The sequence below is a fragment of the Orcinus orca genome, chromosome 8 (genome assembly GCF_937001465.1).
Source record: "Orcinus orca chromosome 8, mOrcOrc1.1, whole genome shotgun sequence".
Taxonomy (NCBI): Eukaryota; Metazoa; Chordata; class Mammalia; order Artiodactyla; family Delphinidae; genus Orcinus; species Orcinus orca.
In genome coordinates, this window is record NC_064566.1 from 6,412,649 (window position 1) to 6,440,137 (window position 27,489).

A 27,489-nucleotide genomic window follows, 5' to 3' on the forward strand; every position below is an offset into this window, starting at 1 on the left:
CTGCGCGTGGGCTTTCTCTAGTTCTGGTGAGTGGGGGATACTCTTCGTTGTGGTGCGCGGGCTTCTCATTGCGGTGGCTTCTCTTGTTGCAGAGCACGGGCTCTAGGCACGTGGGCTTCAGTAGTTGTGGTACGTGGGCTCAGCAGTTGTGGCTCGCGGGCTCTAGAGTGCAGGCTCAGTAGTTGTGGCGCACGGGCTTAGTTGCTCCATGGCATGGGGGCTCTTCCCGGACCAGGGCTCGAACCCGTGTCCCCGGCATTGGCAGGTGGATTCTTAACCACTGTGCCACCAGGGAAGTCCCTCTTCGTGATTTCAACACGTGGGCTTTCCAATGTCCTGGCCCCTAAACCCCGTGGTTTCCCTCTCCCAGTGGTCTCGTCCTCACCCTTGTCTGAGCCCCTCCACCCACATGGTCACACTCTGGGCCTTATGGTTACCGATAAAGACGGCCAAAGCCTCATCTCAGTGTCATGCACCCCACTCTCTGATCTCCACTTCCCAACCTTCCAGCTCACTCTCGCTTGTTTGTCAACAACAATAATCCCTTGAACCCACCAGGCCTACGATCCACTGATCCCCCCACCATGTTTCACTCCTCATGCCCGCTGTCCCCTCTTTCCTCCTCACTCAGCTTAAATGCCCCCTTCAGTCTGGACGAGCGGTCCCTGCATACGCCCTAGCGCCTCTGCCCGCTGCTGTTCTCTGCGCTCACTTGGTACATTACAACCCTGTACAAATCCAGCTGCCCCAGCTGAACATGCCTGGAGAGAATCATACAATCAGCTAACTGTTCTGACTTTGTTTTTGTTTTTGTGCGGTACGTGGGCCTCTCCCGTTGTGGATCACCGGCTCCGGACGCGCAGGCTCAGCGGCCATGGTTCACGGGCCCAGCCGCTCTGTGGCATGTGGGATCTTCCCGGACCGGGGCAAGAACCCGCGTCCCCTGCATCAGCAGGAGGACTCTCAACCACTGCGCCACCAGGGAAGCCCGAGCTGTCTACTTTTGCTCTTGAAGACTTCTCTCATTGTCTCGTAACTCTGCCACGACTGCCATTGGCAGGGTCTCCGATAACCTCCATGAGGAGGACTCCTCTTCATTCGCCTCCAGCAACTCTCCCTTCATGTGGCCTCCTGGACACTCACTCTCCTGGATTTCCTCTCACCCTCAGCTGCTCTTTCCTGGTCTCCGTGTCAGGTCCTTCCTCTCCTCCCTGACATCCTAGTCTTGGGGAGCCTGTGGCCTCAATCCTTAGACCTGTTCTCTTCTCTGTAACGGCTCCCTCCACTCCTGGGCAGCTCATCCACCTTATGGTCTCAGATACGCTGAAGATTCCCCAAACTGTTTCCCTCCCCCAGACCTGTCTCCTGAACTCCGAACTCACATATTCAGCTGTCTATTCACCGCCTCCCCTCGCATGTGTAACAGCCGCCTCAAACACCATGTGATAGGCTGAATTTTGGATCCTTCCCCCCAAACCTGCCTTCTCCAGTCTTCCTCATCTCACTTAATGGCGTTTCTACCCTTCTAGTCCCTGAGGCCGAAGCTCTGGTGCCGCCCTCATCTCCTGCCAGAATCACTGTCAGAGCCCCTTAGCTGGTCTTCTTGATTCCTCTTTCCCACCTACAGTCTGTCTTCCATACCCAGAACGACCCCATCACCTCCCTGTTCAAAACCCTCCACTTCACACAGAACGAAAGCCAGAGACCTTGCCATAACGGCGCACACCCTTCCCCCTACCTCTCTGACCTCATCTCCTCCTCTCACTCCCCTCCAGCCTCACTGCCGCCCCACCCCCTCTCCGCCCTGCCAGATGTAAGCCTGCCAGCACGTTCCTGACTCAGGGCCTTGCCTTGGCTTCTCCCTCAGCCTGCAGAGTTCTTCCTCCCGATATTTGCACAGCTTCCTCCCTCACCTCCTTCGAAGTCTTTGCATGAAAGTCATCTTCTCAGTGAAGCCACCCCTGACCACCACATACGATTTGTAACTTCCTCCACCCCAGGGCATGGCATGCTCCATCCTCTTCACCGTATTTTATTTATTTGACATCCCCCGCCCCCCCCCCACCACCTCCCCCCGCCCCCCACCCCGGACACATCACCTTCCAACAGCAGCGGCCCTCACTATTTGAACTCTCACTATCCAAATATATGCTATAAATACCTGTAAACATTTCTATCCCAAACGCATTATCTGAATTGCAAACTTGTGAACATGAACTTGCGCATGCGGGGAACAGGATGTAGCTGCGGTGCAGCCACAGGACCATGGCCAGCTCACACGCTTCCGAAGCATGGCACAGTACTGTTCTCATCTTTGCCAACCTTCTCCAAAGATTTAGCCCTTCACGGGTCCCAGTATTTGCTTCTTCCAGGTGCCAGGCACTACCAACTTGAGTCCAATTTCAAAATTATCTTTTTTAAAAATAATTAATTAATTAACGTTTATTGTCTCTTTCCTTCCACTACAATGATTAATCTTAAACTTTTCAGTCTCAGGATCTTTTTACACTCTTAAAAATTATTGAGGACCCCAAATAGCTTTTGTTTATGTACATGTATCTTTCAATATTTACCACACTAGGAATTAAAACTGAGATATTGGGCCTCCCTGGTGGCGCAGTGGTTGAGAGTCCGCCTGCCGATGCAGGGGACACGGGTTCGTGCCCCGGTCCAGCAGGATACCACATGCCGCGGAGCGGCTGGGCCCGTGAGCCATGGCTGCTGAGCCTGCGCGTCCGGAGCCTGTGCTCCGCAATGGGAGAGGCCACAACAGTGAGAGGCCCGCATAACGCAAAAAAAACAAAAAACTGAGATATTAAAAATATGTATTAATTCATTTAAAAATAACTGTAATGAACCTATTATGTGTTTACATAAAAATATTTTTATGAAAAATATCTTCTCTAAAGCAAAAACAATTTATTAAGAAGAGGGCATTTTTTTTAATGTATATAACAGCTTTATTAGAATATAATTCAAATACTACACAATCTGCCCATTTAAAGTGTGCAATTCAATGGCTTTTAGTATATTCAGAGTCGTGCAGCCAGAAACACAATCAATTTTACAACATTTTCACCACCCAAAAAAGGAACCCCATACTCATTAGCTGTCTGTCACTCTGCCAACCTTCCCATCCCTCTACCCCTAGGCAGCCACTAATTTAACTTTCTGACTCTATGGATTTGTCTATACTGGACATTTCATAAAACGGAATCATATAACATGTGGTCTTTTGTGACTGGCTTCTTTCATTTAGTATGTTTTCAAGGTTCATCAATATTGTAGCATGAATGTACTTTATTCTTTCTTTAAAAAAAATTAATTAATTAGGTTGCATTGGGTCTTAGTTGCAGCATGTGAGCTCCTTAGTTGTGGCAGGCAGGCTTCTTAGTTGCGGCTCACGGCCTCCTTAGCTGTGGCATGAGAACTCTTAGTTGCTGCATGCATGTGGGATCTAGTTCCCAGACCAGGGATCGAACCCAGGCCCCCTGCACTGGGAGTGAGGAGTCTTAACCACTGCGCCCTCAGGGAAGTCCCTGTACTTTATTCTTTTTTATTGCCAAGTAATACTCCATTGTATGGATATATCACATTTTATTTATTCATTCATCAATTAATGGACTTGGGTTGCTTCCACTTTTCAGCCATTATGCTGCCATGAACATTTGTGTGCAAAGTTTTGTGTGGACATGTTTTCAGCTCACTTGGGTAATATTTATAGGAGTGGAACTGCTAGGTCCTATGGTAACTCTGTGTTTAACCTTTTGAGGAACTACCAGACTGTTTTCCACAGTGTCTGCACCACTGTACACACCTAACAGCTGTGTATGAGGCAGATGGTATACTTTTACACTTCTGTGAATCTCTTTGACATCTGGCTTAATAAAAGACAACCAGATTCTCATACCTGTTTCTGTAACCAATCTGTTACAAAATATTGTTTTGGTTGAGTATATTAAAAAAATCCAGACTGAGAGAGATACAAAGTTAGAAAAAGGAAGAACATTTTAACAGCCTTTTCAAATAATGGTGGACTATTTTTCTTTGATAGTATACCAAAACTCTACAAGTGGTAGTCTCTTAAAGGTCAGTCGCAAAGTAGAGCCTGAAACCGTATCAATAAGGTTTTATAGTCTGTTATATATTAACAGAAAAAGGATATCACTGGAAAAACTGGGAAATTTGAATAAAGTCTGTAATTTAGTTAATAGTGTTGTACCAATGATAATTTCTTAGTTTTGATAAATACCATGGTTAAGAAAGATGTTATTAACACTGGGAGAAGCTGCGTGAGGGGTATATGGGAACTCTATGTACTACTCCTGCACCTCTTCTGTAAATTTAAAATTATTTTTAAACAAAAAGTAAAAAATAAAATCCAATCCATTGACCTGTTTTGTTCTCTGAATGGATCTTTACGCAGCACAATTTTGTGACCTCATGCATTGGTCATTTGGAAAATACTGGTTCACTGAGTTACGCGAATCTTTCAAATGTTACTCATTACACAATATAAAAAATCACGACAGTTACTATCACTACAGACCTTTTTAGGAAAGTCTTCAAGAACTGGGACGCTGGGACTTCCTGCTGGCGCAGTGGTTAAGAATCCGCCTGCCAGTGCAGGGGACACGGGTTCGAGCCCTGGTCCGGGGAGATCCCACATGCCTCCAAGTAACTAAGCCCGTGCGCCACAACTACTGAGCCTGTGCTCTAGAGCCCATGAGCCACAACTATTGAGCCTGCGCTCTAGAGCCCATGAGCCACAACTACTGAGCCTGCACTCTAGAGCCCGTGAGCCACAGCTCCTGAGCCCACGTGCCACAACTACTGAAGCCCATGTGCCTAAAGCCTGTGCTCTGCAACAAGAGAAGCCACCACAATGAGAAGCCTGTGCACCGTAACGAAGAGTAGCCCCTGCTCGCTGCAACTAGAGAAAGCCCGCACAGCCACGAAGACCCAATGCCGCCATAAATAAATAAATAAGTAAATAAATAAATAAATAAATAGAAAGAACTGGGAAGCTGTTAAGCTTACAAAGACAAGTTTTCCAAAATTCTGGTTTTCACTTGAAAGCTCAAATGTCATTTATTATTGGCCCAAAATATTCTCAGTTGTTTCCCTCAAAGTGCGAAACTCTTCATTTTCTGAACAGCCTTACTCTGTTCATTTTCAAGAAAGTATCTTCCAAATACCTGAGTCTGAATAACCAGTTTGTCTGTAAGCCCCTCTTTCAAGTACAAATGGTGTTCCATGAAAAAGCAGCTACTTCAATGCACAGCTCAGTTGTATGAGGACTTGTCCTCGAGACAACGGTAGCCTCCTCTGTGAAGCAGGAGCGCTGTATGCACATTTCCGTTTCATCACACAGACTATTAAAAAGACGCGTATTCCAAGGTTGAGACAAAATAAATTAACAGTTTTTACTGCTTCTCCAAGGACATTCTTAAGCAACACTGGCTTTTCCTCTCTTCCTTCTAGTTTGCGATGGTAGGCAATACAATGACTACTGACATTCTGGTGCAGCTGTCCTGATTTGCACTAAGGGCCAGCCAGCCATTTTACCAGTCATTGCTCTTGTAACTTCAATGCAAATGTCAACGTGGTGGAAAGGGCAAGTAAAGCCACAGTATTATCATGAAAACAGTTTGGATCTTACGTATCCCCTGAGATGGTCTTAGGGAGCCCAGGGTCTGCAGACCTCATTTTGAGAACTGCTGCTCTATCAGCACGTAAAGGGCCTTAAAGGCAGGGGTTTGGGTGTGTTTTGTTCACTGCTGAATCCCCTGTGCCTAGAACAATACTTGGCCTATAACAGGTGCTCAATAAATATTTATTAGATAAATGTGTAAATGAATAAATAAGTGACTGGATAAAGGAATGTGATAACATCTGTAATTACTTTCAGCTGCTTGGAAGTCAAGCAATAAAAAATTTAGGATATTTGTAGCTTTGGGGTATAATTTAAAATTTTACAGAATGCTAAATATTTAATCAGGAAATAAAAGGCATTATTTCTTTTGGCAAAGGCATTTAACTGCGGGGATGCAAAAGCAGCAAGGAACTTTCAAAACTGTACCAACAGTGTTTGCACTGGAAAGCAACTGCTTTTAGCTATGCAAATAACTCCTGAAAACTGGAACACTGCCCGTGACCTAGAAACAGGTGCGAAATCAGGAAAGGAGGAAAAGAACCGCAAGTTTCCACTCGCCCATCATGGTCCCACACTTGTTTTTTCAACCCACAGTGTCTGGAAACGTTTCACAGAATCGAGAGGAATTATGAACAAAGATGAACAGGGAGTCTGAATATAAGGGACACACAGGAAATCATAAGGAGTAATTAAAGTGTTTCAAGTTTTGAGGACTAAATTAACATAATGTATTTATCTCAGAAAGAGAACTGAGGACCTCGGCGTATGGTTCACGTACTGCGAAAATGCTACAGACGTGGGTTTTAGTTTTAGTGAAGCCAAGAAACCGCTGCACAACAAACAGGTGAGCCAGTAATCAAATGTTCTGGTTACTAGTGAGCTTCCTTACAGCCCACTATTTTTCCATGAAATAGAACTCAGTAAATACACCATTCTTAAGCTGAAGGATTCCATCGTTTAGTGGTTCCAGAGGCACTTCAGACTCTCAGTAAGCTTTAGGGATCGTCATTAAAAGGGGCCGATTGGTTAAGGAAGCCCTGGTGTCGGAGTTTAACGTCTACATACGTTACTGGCTCTCTGGTTTCTAGTCCCACTTCTGCCACCTGGTATCACCTGGCAACAGGTAAATTCCTTGACCTTTCTGGAGTTCAGTTCCTCCTGAAACTGAAATTCCAAATGCTTAGAATATGAATGTTTGTGAAATACTTTGGGTCCCTTGGAGTTACTGAGGTAATTTCAAGGAATTAAATGTGGGGATGACTCAGAAGACAAAACACCCCAGTAAATTTTAAACTGTCAAGTCTGAAATAATAACCTACAAGTTTCTTCCACCCTATAGAAAACTGCCAAAGCTGCTTCCCCAACCCATACATCTCCTTATACCCAGAAATCCCAGGAATAAGACCGAAACCTACACAAGCCACCCTAGTAACTTCTGAATTTCTAGCCACCTTAGTAACTTCTGAATTTCTAGATCCAGAAGCATGAACTTCTGGATCTTCATGCTAATCCTGTTAGACAGGCAGGGCAGGGAGAGCCACTTTTATCCTTCAGACAAAGAAACTAAGGTTTAAAGTGACTGAGTGCTTTAACTAAGATGCAGAACTGGGACCCAGTAGGTTGCAGGAGCTCAATCGTCTTCCCACTATTGCACCTGCTTTGCTGAGTGAAGGACGAGAGAGCTGGTCCCCTACCAGCATCTCTGAAGCCCCGACAGTGGGCACAAGGTTATCTAGCTTCCTTGGGTCCTGAAAAAACAATCCTGTTCAACTCACCTGTAGCTTCACAGCGATGACCACTGAGTTAAGGTCTTTGTCCATTTCTTTTAGCATGACAAGTTTCTTCAGGGTCAAGCTGAACAGCCTAGAAAAATTTTGAGAAAGAAGATCGAGTCAAATGTAAGGAACTTATGAGAAAAGTGACAGTCTGTTGAGGAAATGCTGCTTTACCTAAAGGAAGAATGTTAGAATGCTGTTTACTGTGTCTACCATCAGTAAAACAGCATCCCCCTTATTTAACTTTTGTACTTGGTAAGTGTCAAAAAGGTACATTATTCCATGAATGTCTGTGGATGCCCCTTTATCTCCAGCCAAAACCAAGATGCCTTTTCACTCCTAATATGTGGGAGCAGTTTCTGGGAGCGGGGAGTAGACCAGGGAGGGGCATCAGTGTTTATTTTGCTTGCCCAGTTCCAGTTCCACCTTATGTCTAATCACACCTGAAACATTTACAGATGTAAATCTGTAGCAACAAAGAGAAAATCCACACAAACAAAACAGAAACCATTTGGCAGGAAATGCTTTAAATGACCACAAATTCGATTTCAGCCAAACTTTGCTTTAAACATGCAGAAAATCTTCAGTGCCACAATGAGGAAGTTCCCCTTAATTAAAAGCAATGGGACTGTCCCTCACTCTGGAGTCTTGGCATCTCTAATGTGACTCGACCTTGGCCTCCCAAGGCAGGGCTACCCCGGGCTTCTAGCAGGAGCTGGGAGGAAACTGCAGATGCTGCCTTTCTGCTTCTGGTTTGAGTGGTTCAAGTCCTTAAAACATCCTTTTCCTCGGTGAGGTTCTGGAGGATGGTTATAGGTGGGATGCTGCCGACCCGAGTCAGGTCCTGACACCCCGACTTGGTCTGGGGCTCATTTTCCCCGTTTCCCCTCGGTCTCACCTCTGGGCCTCCTCCTTACTCTCTAAGCTCCAGTCGCCCCGAATTCATTTCTGCTCCTCGCGTGCCCACTCTCTCACCTCTGGGCCTTCTTCCAAAGGGCAGGGCCCAGTACAGCTGCTCGGCAAATATTTGTTAATGAAGTTTAACACTTTCTTAAAACGGCCTCTAGCTAAAACCAGGTGAACAAGAATACATGTTGAAGAAATTCATGTAATTCATGAAAAAAGGGGGGCAAATCCAGATCCACAGAACTGAATTCTAATTTTGAATTCACCCTCACCCCAAACACTTGCTTAGATCTGCTGACACGAAGCAAATAAAACTCTTTCTTTCCTTTTGCTTTAAGTCACAATCAAAATCAACTAAAAGAGAGCCTATCAAGTCTTTTCATATACATTATTTCATCCAGACCTCAAAAACATGACTGTGTGTGTGTGTGTGTGTGTGTGTGTGTGTGTGTGTGTGTAGGGGGCGGGGTGGGGTGGGGCAGGGGTCACTGCTCTACCCGTATAACAGAAGAGGAAACAGATTCTTTTTTTTTTAATTTTATTTATTTTTGCCTGCGTTGGGTTTTCGTTGCTGCACGTGGACTTTGCTCTAGTTGTGGTGAGCGGGGGGGCTACTCTTCGTTGTGGTGCGCGGGCTTCTCATTGCGGTGGCTTCTCTAGTTGCGGAGCATGGGCTCTAGGCGCACGGGCTTCAGTAGTTGCCGCACACGGGCTCAGTAGTTGTGGCACATGGGCTTAGTTGCTCCACGGCATGTAGGAGCTTCCCAGACCAGGGATCGAACCCCTGTCCCCTGCACTGGCAGGCGGACTCTTAACCACTGCACCACCAGGTTAGTCCTGGGAAACAGATTCTAAACAGAGTAGTGACTCAGCTAAATTCCCACAGCTAGTAAGTGACAGAGCTAGATTCTAACTCCAATCTCCTTGTGGTAGGCAAATAATATCTCCTAATCCTCAGAACCTGTAAACTTTTTACAGGGCAAAAGGGACTCCGCAGATGTGATTAAATTAAGGTGGAGAGATGATCCTGGATTATCTGGATGGGTCCACTACAATCACAAGCCTTTATAAGAGGGAGGCAGGAGGGCCCAAGTCAGAGAGTGAGATGTGACCACGGAAGCAGAAGTCGGAGTGATGTGTGGCTGGCTCTGAAGATGGAAGAACCCCAGGGTCAGGGGCCAAGGAATACAAGCAGCCTCTAGAAGCTGGAAAAGGCAAGAAAACCGACGCTCCCTGGAGCCTCCAGAAGAAATGCAGCCTTGCCACCGCCTTGATTTTGGCCCAGTGAAACCCATTTTGGACTTCTGATCTCCAGAATTGTGAAAATAAACGTGTGTTTTGTTTTAAGCCACTAAGTCCGTGGTCATTTGTTACAGCAGCTGTAGGAGCTAATACGCTTCTCCTCTTAAGACCTGAGGCCTCCACTACACAGCTGCCTCCTCAGCCAGTGACTGGAGCTCCCGCACCTGTGCTCCTAAAACACGCTCAGGTCTGTTAAACTGGAGTCACCACGGTTCATGCTCGCCGCCCCCTCTCCCCCGCCCATCAACAGCTACCCACAGCATCACTTGTTTCTCCTTTCCCTTCAGAGTAGAAACGTGCTGGCCCAAAAGGAACTCTGGTTCTGCCAACACCCAAGGGATTATTACATTTCACATAGTTGACTACTAAGAAATGTTACTAACTACACTGCAGCTGATTTTCAAGGCTTGTTGGAGAGGAAAGGGAAGGAACACAACTGGAAAAGACTGGATATGCCCAATTTTGTTCCTCATCTAAGGCTGCCGATTACAAATGCTTCTGATAAGTTGGGTTTTTGTTTGTTTCCAAAGCACCTACAGACGGATGCGCTGGTGCCGAATAAACTCACTGCAAGAAAAAAAGAGTCACAGGAATAAACTGGGAACACGCGTGTTTCTTCCCCTCTGCTTGTGATCCTTCACCCTCTCACACATTCCACACGTTGAGAGAGCATCTCCTGTACGCCAGGCACTGGGTTAGCGGGAGTTTAGAGGACATGGTCCACAGCCTCATGGAGATTACACAGTCTGGTGGGGAAGACAAGCAACGACTTACACGACACTTCTTGTCCTCAGCTCTTCTATGCCCCATGAGGCTCTGGACCATCTTTCCTCTTACATAACATATAAAATATTGTAATAGGTAATATGGTGGAATTTTGTTAGGAGGGAAAAACACATCATATACCAATAAATATTTGGTGAATAAATAAACAAACCTTTAGGCCACAGCACCTTATGTCAAGAAGAAAGCCAACAATGATCTAGTACCTTAGGTAACAAAATAATAACAAGACTGGACGTGTTTAGTGTTTGCTCAGAAACTAGACATGCCACATTGATTTCCATACTATTGGCAATCAGTTCAACAGGTCTTTTTGTTTGTTTTTAATGGTATCACTCAAGGGGATGTGGGGACTTAAATGTATTCTGGTTCTTCAAAGCATAAGAAAATGTGACTCACTAAGCATCTACCATGCACCAGTTGCTTGAGATACATTTCACTACTTCATGTAAGTCTTACAATAATTCTAAGAGGTGGGGTACTCTACCTAGCTTACAGATAAGGATGTTGAGAAGGATTAAGAAACTTGCCCAAGGTCACACAAGAAAGTGGTTGAGCCAAGATGCAAACTTAGGTTTATCTTAGGTCAGAACCCAATTAAAATTAGTACAGGGCACTTATTTGAAGGTAAGAAGAAATTATTTTAATTACAAGTAAATATTTCCGACAGATATCTTAATACAATAGAAAGACTCTGAGTAAGTAAGACACATTTCTCCTTAAACCCACACTCACACAATACTGATTGAAACAGTCCCAGATATAGTTCTGAGGATGACTGAGTCTGGCAAGATGTTCCGACGGAGGTGTCTCAACAAGTAAGAGGCTGATTAGATGCTGATCCTAGGGTTTTTTGTTACTATATGTTTTATCGGTTGGGCACTTCATATGCAGTAAAAATACAGTACCCAAGGCCTGAAAGAAGAGTCCTTCCCTGACCATACTCCAGCTTTAATCAGTTTTTCTACAGCAGAAAATAACTTTACACTAAAATCATAAAGACTGGTAATTCCAAGTGCTAGTGAAGATGTGGACTAACCAGAAGCCCCATACGTGGCTGGTAAGAGTGCAGCGTCAGACAGGTATCTGAGAAACCACCTGGTAGCTTATTAGTAGATAGTAAATTCCTCTGCCCAGGTCCCAAGAGAAGCCGAGAAAAACGAGGGCACAGGCCACACAAAGACAGAATGTTCAGAGCAGCCCTAAACTGGAAACAGCCTAAGTGTCCACTAACAGGATGGACCAACGAATTGTGGCATACAAAGACGACAAGCTACTGATGCATGGGACAACATGGACAAACTTCAGAAACACTGTGCTAAGCTAAAAAAGGCAGACACAAAAGACTATATGACTCCACTCATACGAAGTTCAAGGATAGGTAAGACCAATGCATGGCGATAGGAGCCAGCTCAGTAACTGAGGCAGGTGGAGACATTGACTGGGAAGGGTCATAAGGGAACCCCTTGGGGGTGACTGAGACACCCACGACGGTGGCCACGTGGATATTCACACCTGCAAAAATCCACAGAGCTGCTTTACGTTCAAGGCCCAGGCACCACACTGTACACAAACTACACATCAAAAAAAAAATTTTTAAGACCAGAATGAAGGCTTTAGAGTCAGACATAACCTGGTCTGAATTACAGTTCTGTCATATTACTCTGTCAGTCATCCATCAGCCTATGCTGAGCTAGTTCACCGTTCCAGTCACTTGCGATGCATCAGTAAACAAAACAGACAAAATTCTTGTCATGGAATTTATATTCTAGAGGAAAAAACTGTCAATAACAATAAACATAATTATTAAATAAATTACATAGTATGTTAGATTGTGTTAAAATAGAGCTGGGTGAGGGGGATTGTGAGTGTGAGGCAGAGGAGGGCAGGGAGCGTTGTAATTCTAAGTAAGGTGGTCAGGGTAGGCCTCACTGAGAAGTTCTAGATTAAGGGAAAGAAGTGCAAAGGAGCACACCTGGTCTGTTTGAGAAATATTAAGGCCAGTGGAGCTGAAGCAGAGGGAGCAAGGGTGACAGTGGTATGGGACAAGGTCAAACACATGCATTGTGGGTAGCGGAGCCATACCAGCTATGCAAAGCTTTGTAAACCACAGTAAGGATCTGGTTCTTACTCTGCAAGAAATGGGGAGCCACTGGCTTTAAGTGAGAGAGACATGACCTGTTTTACATTTTAATAGGATTCTTTTAGCTGTTCTATTAGGACAGAATGGAGGGAAGCCAAGGGAAAAGGGGAAAAGGTTGAGAGTTAGAAAGCCACTGCAGTAGTGCAAGCAACAGACGGCAGAGGTTTGGAGGGTAGGGGCAGTGGAGGTGGTGAAAAGTGGTTTGAATTCTGGATATATTGTTGAAAATATAGGCTTTGGGGCCTGAACATCTGGAAAGATGGGGTTATCATTAACTGAGATGGGGAAAGCTCTGGGCAAGGCTGGTTTTGGGAGTTTAAGATTGAGAGTTCAATTTTGGACGTTTTAAATTTGAGATGTCTGGTAGAGATGTGGAGCAGAGAGTTAAGGTACACAAGTCTGCCTGTGGGCTGGGAACATCAAGACGGAAGTGCGGCATAAAGATGGAATTCAAAATCATGAGGATGAGTGAGTATACAGAGAAGAGGACCAGGACTGAGCCCAAGAATACTTCAACATTAAGACAGAGAGATGAAGAGGATGAACTAGCAAAGGATATGAAGAAGAATTAACCAGTGAAGCAGGGGGAATATCAAATGAACGCAATATTCTAGAAGCCAAGAGGGAATGGTCAGCTGTATCACTTGCTGCTGATGGGTCAAGAGGGGCACTGAAAACTGATCACTGAATTTAGCGATATGGAAGCCACTGAGGACCTCAACAAGGGCGGTTTCACTGGAAGAGTGAAAACGAAAGCCAAACTGGAATGAATTTAAGAGAGAATGGGAGGAAAGGAACTGGGAGATAGCAAATCTGTTTCAATCTTAGCTCTATCCCCGTATCCTGACTGTAAACTTCCTGTCCAACAGAAATATAGTGCGAGCCACATTTGTAATTCAAACTTCTCCTGATAGCCATATTTTTTAAAAAGTAAAAACAAAGGTGAAATTAACTTTAGTAATATATTTTATTTAACTCAATATATCCAAAATATTATAAACAATATATTAAAATATCAATATATGTAAAAAGAATAATATACCTCGACCAAGTAGGTTTTATCTCAGGAATGCAGGACTTCCCTGGTGGCACAGTGGTTAAGACTCCATGCTCCCAATGCAGGGGGCCTGGGTTTGATCCCTGGTCAGGGAACTAGATCCCACGGGCATGCCGCAACTAAGAGTTTGCATGCCGTAACTAAGGAGCCCACCTGCTGCAACTAAGACTCAGTGCAACCAAATAAATTAAGAAAAAAAAAGGTATCTAAGATTGGAATTTATTTTCAGATGATGTGATTATCTATATAGAAAATTTGATGTAATCTTCAAAAAATATTAGAATAATAAGTGAGTTTAGAAAAGTTGCAGGAAACAAGATCAATATAATCAATATACAAAAATCAATGGTATTTCTATATACTGGCAACAAATAATTAGAAATTGAAACTTGAAAAAATACAATTTACAACTGCATCCAAAAAAATGACATATACAGGGATAAATCTAACAAATAACATACAAGACCTACACACACTGAAAATTATAAAACATTGCTGAGAGAAATTAAAGAAGACCTAAGTAGAGAGACATACATTGTTTGAGTTGGATACCCAATTAAAAAAATGGAATTTCAATTCATACCTTAAGTTGTCTACAGAAATTAATTCAAAATGGACTGCAAATCTAAATGTAAACATAAAATTATAAGACTTCTAAGGGAAAAACACAGGAGAAAATATTTGGAACCTTGGGTTAGGCAAAGATTCCTTAGACATGACACCAAAGAACAATCCCTAAAAGAAAAAAATGAGAAAACTGGACTTTGTCAAAATGAATTTGAAAGATGCTATTAAGAGAATGAAAAGACAAGCCATAGAGTGGGATAAAATACTTGCAAATCACCTATTTGATAACAGATTGGTCCAGAATATATAGAGAATTCTCAAATTTTGATGTTAGGAAAACAAACATCCCAGTGAAAAAAATGGGCAAATGTTTTGATCAAACACTTCACCAAAGAAGGTATACAGAAGGCAAGACATATGAAGAGATGCTCAACCTTACCAGTCAGTAGGAAAATGCAAATTACAATCACAATGAGAGACCACTACCTTCCTGCTTGAAAATCGAAATTTAAAAGACTGGTCATTACTCACTGTTGGTGAGGACGTGGAGCAACTGAAACTCACACTGTGGACGGGAATGTAAAATGTACAGTCACTCTGGAAAACAGTTCAGCAGTTTCTTTTTTTTTTTTTTTTTTTTTGTAGTACGCGGGCCTCGGCAGGCGGACTCTCAACCACTGCGCCACCAGGGAAGCCCTAGCAGTTTCTTAAAAAGTTCTACTGACACCTACCATATGATCCAGTCATTCCACTCCTGTGTATTTACCCAAGAGAAAAGGAAACATATATTCCCATACAAAGAACTGTACCTGAATGTTCACAGCAGCTTTATTTGAAATAGCCCCAAACTAGAAACCACCTAAATGTCCATCAACAGACGAATGGATAAACAAACTGGTATATCCACACAATGGAATATTACTTAACAATAAAAATGGATGAACTACGGATGCACATGACATGAATGAACTCAAAATAATTCTGAGTGAAAGAAGCCAAAAAAGAGGTACCAAGTGTTCTAGAAAATGCAAACCTTTAGTGACAGAAGGCAGACCTGTGGTTACCCTTAGGATGGCGACGGGGTGGCGGCGTACAGAAAAGCATTCACTAGCAGGCCCGAGAAAAGGCCTGCTTACAGGATGGGCCCTTGCCTGACATCCTGGATCTTGGGAGGGCTTCCAGAACTGGTCAGAGTGGCTCTCTGTGCCTAAACTGTTTTTTACAAATGATGTGGTTTATGCTGAATACATGTTGCCCTCCGTGCTAGGAAGAGGGTACCCAACTGGCCAGCCCCCAGCAAGAACCTGGGCAGTACGTCTCTAAGGAGCTCCCCTGGTAAGAACATTTCATATGCGTTGTCACAATCCAGTGCTGGAGGAATTAGGTCCTGTGTGGCTCCAATGGGGAAGGACTCTTGGAATCTTGCACCTGGTTTCCTCTAGACTTTATCCATGCACTTTCCCCCCTGACTTGGCTTTTGTATCCTATAACTGAAATAAATCATAGCTGTGACTACAACTATATACTGAGCCCTGTGAGTGCTCCTAAGAATCATCAAACCTGGACTTCACTGGTGGCGCAGTGGTTAAGAATCCGCCTGCCAATGCAGGGGATACAGGTTCAAGCCCTGGGCCGGGAAGATCTCACATGCCACGGAGCAACTAAGCTCGTGTGCCACAACTACTGAGCCTGCACTCTAGAGTCCGTGAGCCACACTACTGAAGCCCCTGTGCCTAGAGCCCATGCTCCGCAACAACAGAAGCCACCACAATTGAGAAGCCCGTGCACCGCAACGAAGAGTAGCCCCCACTTGCCGCAACTAGAGAAAGCCTGCGCACAGCAACAAAGACCCAATGCAGCCAAAAAAATTAATTGATTAAAAAAAAAAGAAAAGAATCAGTGGTCTTGGGGACCCCCGACATAGAGGGGGCGGGAAGGAGCAATTACAAAGGGTACATTGGAGTGATGGATATGTTCATGATCTTCATTGTGGTGGTTTCAGTGTATTTGTGTCAAAAGTTGTCAAATTATACACTTTAAATATGTGCAGTTTACTGTATATCAATTATACTTCAATAAAGCTGTTTTTATATTTTATTTATTTATTTTTGCCTGCATTGGGCCTTCGTTGCTGCACATGGGCTTTCCCTAGTTGCGGCGAGCGGGGGCTACTCTTCATTGTGGTGCGCGGGCTTCTCCTTGCAGTGGCTTCTCTTGTTGCAGAACACGGGCACTAGGTACGGAGGCTCAGTAGTTGTGGCACACGGGCTTAGTTGCTCCGCGGCATGTGGGATCTTCCCGGACCGGGGCACGAACCCGTGTCCCCTGCATCGGCTGGTGGACTCTCAACCACTGCGCCACCAGGGAAGCCCGGCAGGAGGATTCTTAACCACTGCACCACCAGGGAAGTCCAAAGCTGTTTTGTTTTAAAAGGAAGGTTCTACCCAGTGTGCTAGAGTCTGCTAATTGCCTACCCAACATCTATCTTCCCCTTCCTACTTAATAAAAGAGCACCAGTTTTTAGCTGAGCATGTTTCTTCCTGAAATAAAAGACCACGCTTTCCGGCTTCCTTTGCAGCTAGGTTGAGAACACGTGACTGAAATCTGGCCAATGTGTAAGTGGACGTATTAGGTAGGACATGTGGGAAGACTTTTTTTTTAAGGGAGCTCACTCACGTGACAGGACCCTCTTTTGTCCTTTCTCCTTCTTCTGGTCTGTGATGCAGGCTGATGGCCTGAGCTCCGGCAGCTAACTTGGACCATGAGAAAACTGTGATAATTCAATCCATGTGTCAGGAACGTCAATTAGAAAGAGAGGAGCCAGGATCCCTGACGACACCATGGGAGCTACTCTATCAGCCCTGGACTGTTCACCTCTGGATTTTTTATTCTTTATGTGAGAAAGCAATAAGCCGCTGTCTTATATAAATCTTTTCTTATTTTTTGTTATATGCAGGTAAAGCTATTCTTTTTTTTTAATTAATTAATTTATTTTGGCTGCATTGGGTCTTTGCTGCTGCGCGCGGGCTTTCTCTAGTTGTGGCAAGTGGGCTTCTCTTGCTGCGGAGCGTGGGCTCTAGGCACACGGGCTTCAGTAGTTGTGGCACACAGGCTCAGTAGTTGTGGCTCATAGGCTCTAGAGTGAAGGCTCAGTAGTTGTGGCACATGGGCTTAGCTGCTCCGCGGCATGTGGGATCTTCCCGGACCAGGGCTCGAACACGTGTCCCCTGCATTGGCAGGCGGATTCTTAACCACTGCACCACCAGGGAAGTCCCGGTAAACCTATTATTAATATACAGGAATAGATTCCCAAGATGTTAGGACTTTAGTCACCAGCTCCCAGATACTTTTAAGAAAACCAGCTGAATTATTCCTAGAGTCCATTTTAATGGGTGATGCCCTATGAGGAAATCCCAACTCCCATCCTTATAGAAGGAAAGGAAGTTTTCTCAAAAGTTGAAGGAAAAAAAGGTTCTTTCCATGATCCCTAAAAGAACCAAATCCCTAGTCTTCTGCACTTCAGAGAGCTAACTAGGAATCTCCACGGTACAGAGGGTTGGAAGCAGGTCCCACAGCACCACTTAGAAATATGGAAGCTGAATGAAGACCCCTCTGTACCCCACCCTCCTACCCACCTCCTCATCTGGGGATAAGGTGGGAGGGCAGTTCTAGTTAAAAGTCCTTAATCAAAGGGGGTTTCAAATGGAAGGTATGGCTGGGGTTCCCCAGCTAGTCCACCTCCGGAACGTCAGTGAAAAGCCAGACAGAGAAAGGCACGCCTCTAGGTAATAGAACTCAAAGAAATCAATGGTTTAAAGTAAAACAATGTCACAAAGATGGCTGGAATCCAAAGGACTTATAAAGGAGGATCCCAGGTTATTCAGCTCAGAGATAATCTTGCTCTCTGCAAAGGAATTTTGAAAATATATTGATAACAGGACTTGTTTACTGTCATTTTTAAAGACTCCACTTGGAAATCTTAGTTAAGTCCCTTATTAACAAAATAATAAAACAACAAATCATGGTCCCCTGATTACTCAAAGTCCTTCCTTCTGCATCTTGATCTTTTCCTGATCCCACCCCTTATTTCCTTGTTAGGTAACCCTGGTGACCCCTTTGCCTCAGTTTTCTCACATAAAATGAAGATAACCCTTTCTACTTAATAACACTGTGATCCGGATTAATTGAGAGACTGAAAGGCATATGGTATATGGTGAGATGCAGTAAACGCTACACTTGGACCCATCAGCATTACCATCGTCGTCATCATCATCACTCTTACTTGTTTACTGTTTAAGCCTGTGTTTGCTTAGCTCTTCTATGGGATCAACTTCTATGGGATCAACTTCCTTCCAATAAGAGCAGTGAGGCAACTGCCCTTGTAAAGAGGAGGGAGCTCCTGGTCTCTCCCCGCATTCCCTGCACTGAGCCATTTCTCTCCCACTTCACGGGCACTCGAGCCCTTGCGGAGAACATCCTCACTGCGATCATCCACAGGAAGGATGAAGTCAGAGGAACACTGATGGCATCTAGAATTGGGTTAAAGACCTTCTCTTTGCCCAGCAAGATCTCCATCAACCATTTACTGTACATCTTCTCTGAACTTCAGCTCTATGCTAGAAGATGTGAGGTACATAGAAACAGGAGGCATAATCTCTGCTTCTGAGCAGTTTTTGAGAGACGGGAATTAAGTATATTGAACAATTTGTCAACAAATGTAACACTGCATACATAATACAAGTACTAAATTACATAAAAGAAGATCACAAGTAATTGAGCTGCGGCTTCAGTGAGGACATATTATTTGAGCCCAAGTAAATTCTCTCAAGAAATTGTTTTCTTTAGATCTTATTAGACTAAATCTGAAAGAATAAAAATAAAGCTTGATAACTAGGTATAAAATGGAACGAAAATATAATAAGAATCTTTTGAAACCTTCTAAATTATTCTAGTTTGTGCTTTGCTGTAAGATAAAGAGAAACAGCCTTAAGTGCTATCTACAAATGATCTCCAATCTGCATTTAACAACTGTTTCAAACTTATCCCCAAGCAAACCAGAACTAGAGGGGCTCACCAGGAGAGAAACAGTCTCATATTCCATCCCCAGCCCCCAGCCCCATTCTGATAGGGTATCAGTGAACAATGAAGTGGCCATATTTTAGACAGAAAAGGGGGAAGAAAGGAGAAACAAAGATCTGGATGAAATAAAAAACTGAAGAGCTAGTCTCTGAACCAAACCGACAGTCCTCTTGGGACCAGAGCAGATAAATGCTGGACCAGAAGCCAAGTGAGCTGGATCATTCTTTTGTCCCAACAAGAAATGGCTGTGTCACGTGAGCAAGTCTCGCTTTTCTCCCCTGCAGTTCTTTAATCCTAAAATGGGAAGAGTGAGCTCTGCCTTCCCTCTACAACAGCATTTATCAGGATAAAGTGCAAATCAATAGAAAAAAATTATGGGAAAGGTTTTTCTTTGTGAGAGTAACTCCATTTCTAAAACAGTCTCCATTTTAACAGGGCGCCTGTAGAGGTCTGCATGAGCTTCAGTAACAATAACGTGAAAGGTAAATTTCTGAGCAGTGTATTTTACTGCTTACGAAGTTACTTGACTATGTAGATATTGAAATTATTACTTCACGTGAAATAGCGTAATTTTCACTGTGAAACAATTAACTAAGGCATTATTATTTTAAAATGAGTAGCCCTAAAGCAGATTTTTAAAAAGTAAAGTGACTAAATTATCATCTGGAAAGGCACAACTTGGAAGAGATGGGCTGAATGAGATGCAGAGGAGAGTGGATTTTCCAGTGAATGGATAAGAGGAAAAAAGATTTCCTGTCTCTAACTGTCTCGCAAGAAATCAGATGGCACTAGGCATTGTTCAAATGGAGAAACACCAGAGAATGAGAAAAACTTAGACCCAAACAAGAAACAGAACCCAGGAAGATGCTTAGACACGTTTTATTCCCCAGCCATCTGATATGACTCTACGAAGCACAGGAATGTAAGGTTATGAATAAATCCCTAATTTTCAGCTACTGAGCATATGTTTATCTTTGGAGTACAAATGCCAATCACTTGCACATACCAACAAGATTTATAACATTTTCCCCTCTTTTACAAAGTTCTTGATGATAGTCTTCTGGATAGGAAAACAGGCCTCGAATGTGTGGGGAGGTGTGGAGGGGGCTTGCCTATTAAAATCAGACAATTTTCAGGTCTGCAGCCCCTTAGTGAGATAGAAGAGACTGAAGTGTACGTTCTCTCATCTATAAAATAGAACTGCCGTGTGAACTAGCAAATGGGAAAGCACCTGGCACAGAGCCTGGCACATCAGAAGTGCTCAAAAAGGGTACATGCCGTCAGCATCGGACAAGTCCCAGTCACTTAAATTACTGTCCCTCATTGTGACAACCCCTTAATCCACGTGTTTCAATGATAGAGGTAGAGGGCATGTGTGGGAAGGACAAAAACAAACAAATAAAAACCCTCTAGGGTGCAGCCAAAAGTAACAGGGGCAAGAACCAATAAAATATATGAAAACAAAAATATATCATATCCAAGAAGACTCCCAAGGCACGCATGGTTGAATATTAGGAACTTAGTAATACATGTTATCACATTAATAAGCTCAAAAAATACAATTATTTTATTAGATGCTGAAAAGGGATTTGATCAAATTCAACATGCATTCCTAATTTAAAAAGACCCTTGGGAAAAGAACAATAGAAAAATACCTCCTTAACATAAACTTTAAACATATATATTTTCCATATAGTCAGCATCAGGATTGAAGGTGAGAGACCAGAGCATTCCTTCTGAAGACAGTAACAATATATAGGCCTATCTCTGCTACTTATATACAACTGGTCTTAAAAGCTGGCTGAAGTAATTAGAAATAAATGATATAGAAGCAAGGAGGAGACAAAACTATCCCATCTACAAGTGTGTGACTGTGCACTAGAACTCAAGAGAATCAACCAAAAAGCTAGTGGAGTCATTAAGAAAATATCAAAATAAATATATAAAAATCAAAAGTCTGCTTAATGCGGATGCTAACCAATAATTAAATATAATTGGAGGGACTTCCCTGGTGGCATAGTAGTTAAGAACCCGCCTGCCAATGCAGGGGACACGGGTTCCATCCCTGATCCGGGAAGATCCCACATGCCGTGGAGCAACTGGGCCCGTGTGCCACAACTACTGAGTCCATGTGCCTAGACCCCGTGCTCCGCAACGAGAAGCCACCACAATGAGAAGTCTGCGCACTGCAACAAAGAGTAGCCCCCGCTAGCTGCAACTAGAGAAAGCCTGGGGCAGCAACAAAGACCCAATGCAGCCAAAAATAAGTTAATTAATCAAAAATAATAATAAATATAATTGGAAAGTAGGTAGAGATGCTTGCTGCAGTATTCAAGGAGGAAATGATTTCCTAATTAACTTCAAAATGCTTCAGAAAAAAATAAATAGGACAAAATTTTAAAAATTGCTCAAGGTAGGAGATTAATATATATGGGGCTGCACTAAATGCCTCTCTCTTCTTTTCTGTAGGTTTTAAAAATTTCATAGTAACAAAAAAGAAAAAAAAAGAAAGAAAGGAAAGAAAAATGCCAAGAAACTTCTAGGGACAAAGAATAACGAAGAGAGCTTGACCCAATAGGACATTAACATGTATTCTAAAGCCAAAGTAATTAAAATACCTTGGTATTGAGAAAAGAATAAACAAAGAGATAAATGTAAGAGAACAGAGTCCAAAATTAGACCCATGTATAAATAGGAATTTACTGTATGTAAGAAATAGATGAATTACTCAATTAATAAATAGCACTGGAAAACTGGCTAGCTATTTGAACAAAAACAATGATGGATCCCTATCTTATTCCTTACACCAAAGTAAATTTCAGCTGGATTAAAGATTTAAATAGAAAAAAGAAAGAAAGCCATAAAAGTAGCAGAAGAAAATATGGACAATTAAAAAACTAATCTTCTGTTGGGGAAAGGCTTTCTAAGCATCACACCGAATCAGAACCCATAAAGGAACTGACTGATACACATAAAAATAAAAAACTTCTATATAGCAAAATCAATAATAAAAAAAGAAATCTGAACATACTCAAAAAGATTTAAAGATTTTAATAACTACAATGAAAAATATTTGTGATATGATAAAATGTCAAATCCTTAATATGCAAAGAGTTATTACAAATCAACAGAAAAAACAAATACCTCAAAATAAAAATTGGCAAAGAATATTAACAGGCAATTCACAAAGGAAGAAAAAGGAGTGGTGAAAAACACATAAATAGATATTTAATTTTACTACTAATCAGATAAACACAAATATCAACCATACTGAAAAAATGAGAAAGAGTGACAAGACCCAGAGTTGTGAGAATATGGGAAAAAGGCACTCTAATGTACCGCTGGCAGGAATGAAACCTACTAGCAATTTTCAGTTTTTAGAGAGCAGTTTCATAATAAGTATTAAAATTTTAATATGCATACCTTTTGAAAGTATAATCCCATTTTTAGAAATTTATATAAGAAGATAAATAGAGCAGTACACACAGGGAACTGATTAATAAATATTATATTTATATAAAAAGCAATGTATAGTTACTATAAGGGACGATGTAGATCTAAATATATTAAATTGAGAAAACATAATAATTATGGTATAATTCCATTTTTGTTAAATCACATTTAGTTTTCATACAAATGGAAGATCGTTCAAACAAATTCTGACAGCGGTCATTGCTGGGCAGTGGGATTCTACCTTATTCTTATTTTCTTCTTTAAGTTTTTTGGTATTGTTTACATTTTAAAAATATCTATTTTTCTTACCAAAAAATATATTTACATTTTAGGAGAAAGATTTTTTAATAGTGATAATTATTAAAACTAGGTGACAGGTACATGGGGGGATCACCATACTATTTTTCCTAGTTTTGAAAATCCATAAATTAAAAAATAAACAATTTGAGTAAAAGAAACAGGCTGAACAGAAATCAGAGGGCCATACAACAGGCACATGAAAAGATGCTCAACATCGCTAATCATCAGGGAAATGCAAATCAAAACCACCATGAGATATCACCTCACACCTGTCAGAATGACCATCATCAAAAAGAACACAAATAGGGCTTCCCTGGTGGTGCAGTGGTTGAGAATCTGCCTGCCAGTGCAGGGGACATGGGTTCGAGCCCTGGTCTGGGAAGATCCCACATGCCGCGGAGCAACTGGGCCCGTGAGCCACAACTACTGAGCCTGCGCATCTGGAGCCTGTGCTCCGCAATGGGAGAGGCCCGTGCACCGCGATGAAGAGTGGCCCCCGCTTGCCGCAACTAGAGAAAGCCCTGGCACAGAAACGAAGACCCAACACAGCCAAAAATAAATAAATAAATTAAAAAAAAAAAAAAAAAAAAGAACACAAATAAAAATGGTGAGGATGTGGAGGGAAGTGAACCCTCGTGCACTGCTGGTGGGGATGTAAATTGGTGCAGCCACTGTGGAAAACGGAACGGAAGTTTCTCAAAAAACTAAAAATAGAACTACCATATGACCCAGCAATTCCACTCCTGGGTATATATCCAAAAAACCCCCAAAATACTAATTTGAAAAGATACATGCACCACAATGTTCATAGCAGCATTATTTACAATTGCCAAGATATGGAAGCAACCTAAGTGTCCATCAACAGATGAATGGATAAAGATATGGTATACATACACACACACACACACACACACACACACACACACACACACAATGGAATACTACTCAGCCATAAAAAAGAGTGAAACTTTTGCCATCTGCAGCAACATGGATGGACTTGGAGTGTACTATGCTAAGTGAGATAAGCCAGACAGAGAAAGGCAAATCCTGTATGATGTCACTTATATGTGGCATCTAGAATATACGACAAACTAGTGAATATAACAAAAAAGAAGCAGACTCACAGATACAGAGAACAAACTAGTGGTTACCAGTGGGGAGAGGAGAGGGGTGGGGCCAATATAGGGGTAGGGGATTAAGACGTACAAACAATTAGGTATGCCATGTTTTAAATCTCAAATATTTCCCTCACATGTTAAAATTATTGCTCAAATAAAAATATGTAATGAGAATGGTCAATTTGACTCTGTAATGAGTATTTTAACAAAAAACATTTTATCTCACTTTACAAGGAAGAATGAAACTTGAATTACAGCTGAAAAATACTAGATAGGCACTTAACAAGAAAGGAAAGCAGATAGCTAATAAACATAAAAAGATGCCCAAACCAATCAGTAATAAGGAAAATGCAGATCAAACCACAGGGAGATACTATTTCACTTCCACTGGAGGAGAAAAAATTATAAATCTGACAACATCAGGTGATGTGATTACGGTGATCAGACAATTAAACACTGCTGGTGGGAGGGCAACTTGGTCTATCTACTTTTGCAAAGAGTTTGGCTTTACAAAGCAAAGGCAGAGAACACACACACCCTGGGGCTTAGTCTGTGAACAGACCCTAGGGCGGTAGTTCTCTAAGTATGGTCTGGAACACTCTGGAATCCTTTCAGGAGGTATGCAAGGTCAAAACTATTTTCAAAATGATTCCAAGATGTTATTTCCTCTTTCACTCTCATTCTCTCCCAAATATGCAGTGTTTTCCACTCACGTGTGACACTGTAACAAATCGAATGCAGAAGCAGACAGGAGAAATCAGTGGTTTTCTATTAAGACAGTAAAGAGATTTGAAAAAAATGTAAAACCATGCCATATTTCTCATTAGTTTGTTTTGGAAACCACAGTTTTTCTTTCAGAAAAATGTTAATTTTTATTTTATTATTTTAATTTTAAAATCATTGTTTTTTAAATAAGTTAGTAAGTAAACATTTTAAACATTTCTATTCTAATTTGTAGTACAGTGAATATTAATAGATATAACCCACCAGGAGACATGCACAAAAATATCTTTAGCATGACTATTTGCAACTCCCCCCCCACCCCGCAAAACCCCCAAACAAAGATCAAACAAAAAACTCATTAACACCACAAATGTCTATCAACATACATGCATACACAGTAATACAATGGAATACTACTTACACATCCGTGGAAATGAATGAATTACAGATATACACTACAGTAAGAAAACAGAAAACACCCAACATGAATCTATGTACATAAAGCTCAAAACACAACACTAAATAATACACTGTTTAGGAAGACAAATATTCAAGCGAATGATAAACACAGTTATGTATTGAGGATAGCAGTTACCTCTGAGGGGGAGGGAAAAGGATGAGGAAAAAGAGGGATATATAAGGAACTCAATGACTAAATTCTTTTTCTTAAATTGGGTAGTAGGTTCTTGGGTGTTTGTTGTAAAATGATTCCTTATATATTTATATAATATACCTCTTCTAAATATTCTCAAATATCTACTCAATATTTAGTAAAATACTCAATATCTAATAAGAACAACTAGAGATCACAATGGTTCAAGACTCTGGAAAAGATGAGGCAGATCTAAAGACTAAAAATGGGGAGTAAATTCACTAAATTTTTGTTACACATCCACCATATACTACTATGATAAGTTTTGAGGGAATACAAAATACACAAAATCCCCACCCTTAAGAAGTTCACAGGAAGAGAGGCTGGACTTCCACTTCATAGAAGAATGGAGAAGCTGCAGCAGATCAGCACTCCTGCCAAGAACAATGGAAAAAGCGGCTAAAATACAGGAACGGTCTATTTTAAAGTAGTAGAGGGCTCCCCTGGTGGCAGAGTGGTTGAGAATCCGCCTGCCAATGCAGGGGACATAGGTTCCAGCCCTGGTCCGGGAAGATCCCACATGCCACGGAGCAACTAAGCCCGTGTGCCACAACTACTGAGCCTGCATGCCACAACTACTGAGCCTGCATGCCACAACTACTGAAGCCCGCGTGCCTAGAGCCTGTGCTCTGCAACAAGATAAGCCACCACAATGAGAAGCCCGTGCACCGCAACGAAGAGTAGCCCCCACTCGCCACAACTAGAGAAAGCCCGCGCGCAGCAACGAAGACCCAATGCAGCCAAAAATAAATAAAATAAACAAATTTATTTTTTAAAAAAAGTAGGGCTTCCCTGGTGGCGCAGTGGTTGAGAGTCCGCCTGCCGATGCAGGGGACACGGGTTCGTGCCCCGATCCGGGAGGATCCCACATGCCACGTAGCGGCTGGGCCCGTGAGCCATGGCCGCTGAGCCTGTGCGTCCGGAGCCTGTGCTCCGCAACGGGAGAGGCCACAATGGTGAGAGGCCCGCGTACCGCGCAAAAAAAAAAAAAAAAAAAAAAGTAATAGGGAGAAAACCTTTAACAAATTAAAAAATAAAGTAGTAGAGAGTTTCTGGAGGGGCCAAGAGAAGAGAATCCTGAGAAGAGAGCTGACTTTTGCAGTAAATTACAGATTCTGAATATGGGCAGGAGGCAGAGAATCTGGGCTTTGTGTCAGATATGAGCAAAATGGTGGCTTCAAGCACACTGCCAGTTTTTCTCTGAGGATGTTTGCTGAATACTGATGGTGTGCGAGGCAGTAAAAACCTAAGCAAAAATCTCCTGAAAAGCAGTTTTGTTAGACTAAGAATGTGGTCTCTATCAGGGAAGAGGGTCCTGAGAACACATGAGGTCTCAGTGGGAAACCCCGGAGGGCTGGGGGGAACCAGAGGTTAGAAAGTCTGAGCCTCACCAGAACTGCAAATTCAACTTCCATCTAGCACAGCCTCTGATTGGATTAAGGTGATCAGCCAAGCAGAGGGAAAAGTGAGCCCTGACTGGAGGAAAATCTCATCATCTGGAGCTCCTACAATTATTTTTGTATACAATGCCTGGCATTACTAAACATGGCAAAAGACAGGACCATACAATTGGAAACTAAGGGGGAAAAAAAAAGACTGATAGAGACCCAAAGATGACCCAGATGTTAGGAGTTAGCTGGAAAGCACCTAAAAGTAACAATAATTAATCTGGTTTAAAAAACAAACAGGAACAACAAAAAAAGAAAACACAAACAGGAGAAAAGATGAAAAAAGGAGACGAAAAGATGGAGAATTTTACCTGAGAACTGGAGACCTATACATAAGGACCTATACAGAGACAACTTACCAGTTACATATTTCCTCCAATCATCAGACTTGTATATTCAACTGCTTTCCGCCTGGCAGTTAGCTCTACTTGGAAGTATCAATGGCATCTCAAATTCAACATGTTCAAAACCCAACTTTCCTTAGTAAACTTCGTCCTTTTCACTGTTCACAATCCATTCTATTAAGC

The 27,489-nt window shown here is 42.4% G+C and overlaps 1 protein-coding gene across 4 annotated transcripts in view; it reads right to left on the reverse strand.

Annotated features, from left to right (window-relative positions):
• Window positions 1-27,489, reverse strand: part of PACS1 (phosphofurin acidic cluster sorting protein 1) — a 140,354-nt gene that overhangs the window by 30,381 nt on the left and 82,484 nt on the right. For 3 of the 4 annotated variants that reach the window (XR_007478585.1, XM_004264395.4, XM_033417044.2), the window contains exon 2: window positions 7,432-7,519. Coding sequence is in view for 3 of the 4 variants with exons in the window: in XM_004264395.4 (XP_004264443.1) it covers window positions 7,432-7,519 (88 nt within the window). In the remaining variant the exon portion in view is untranslated. Of the gene's footprint in view, window positions 1-7,431; window positions 7,520-7,605; window positions 7,760-27,489 lie in introns of those variants that run through there. The other variant, XM_033417035.2, reaches the window with a different exon arrangement.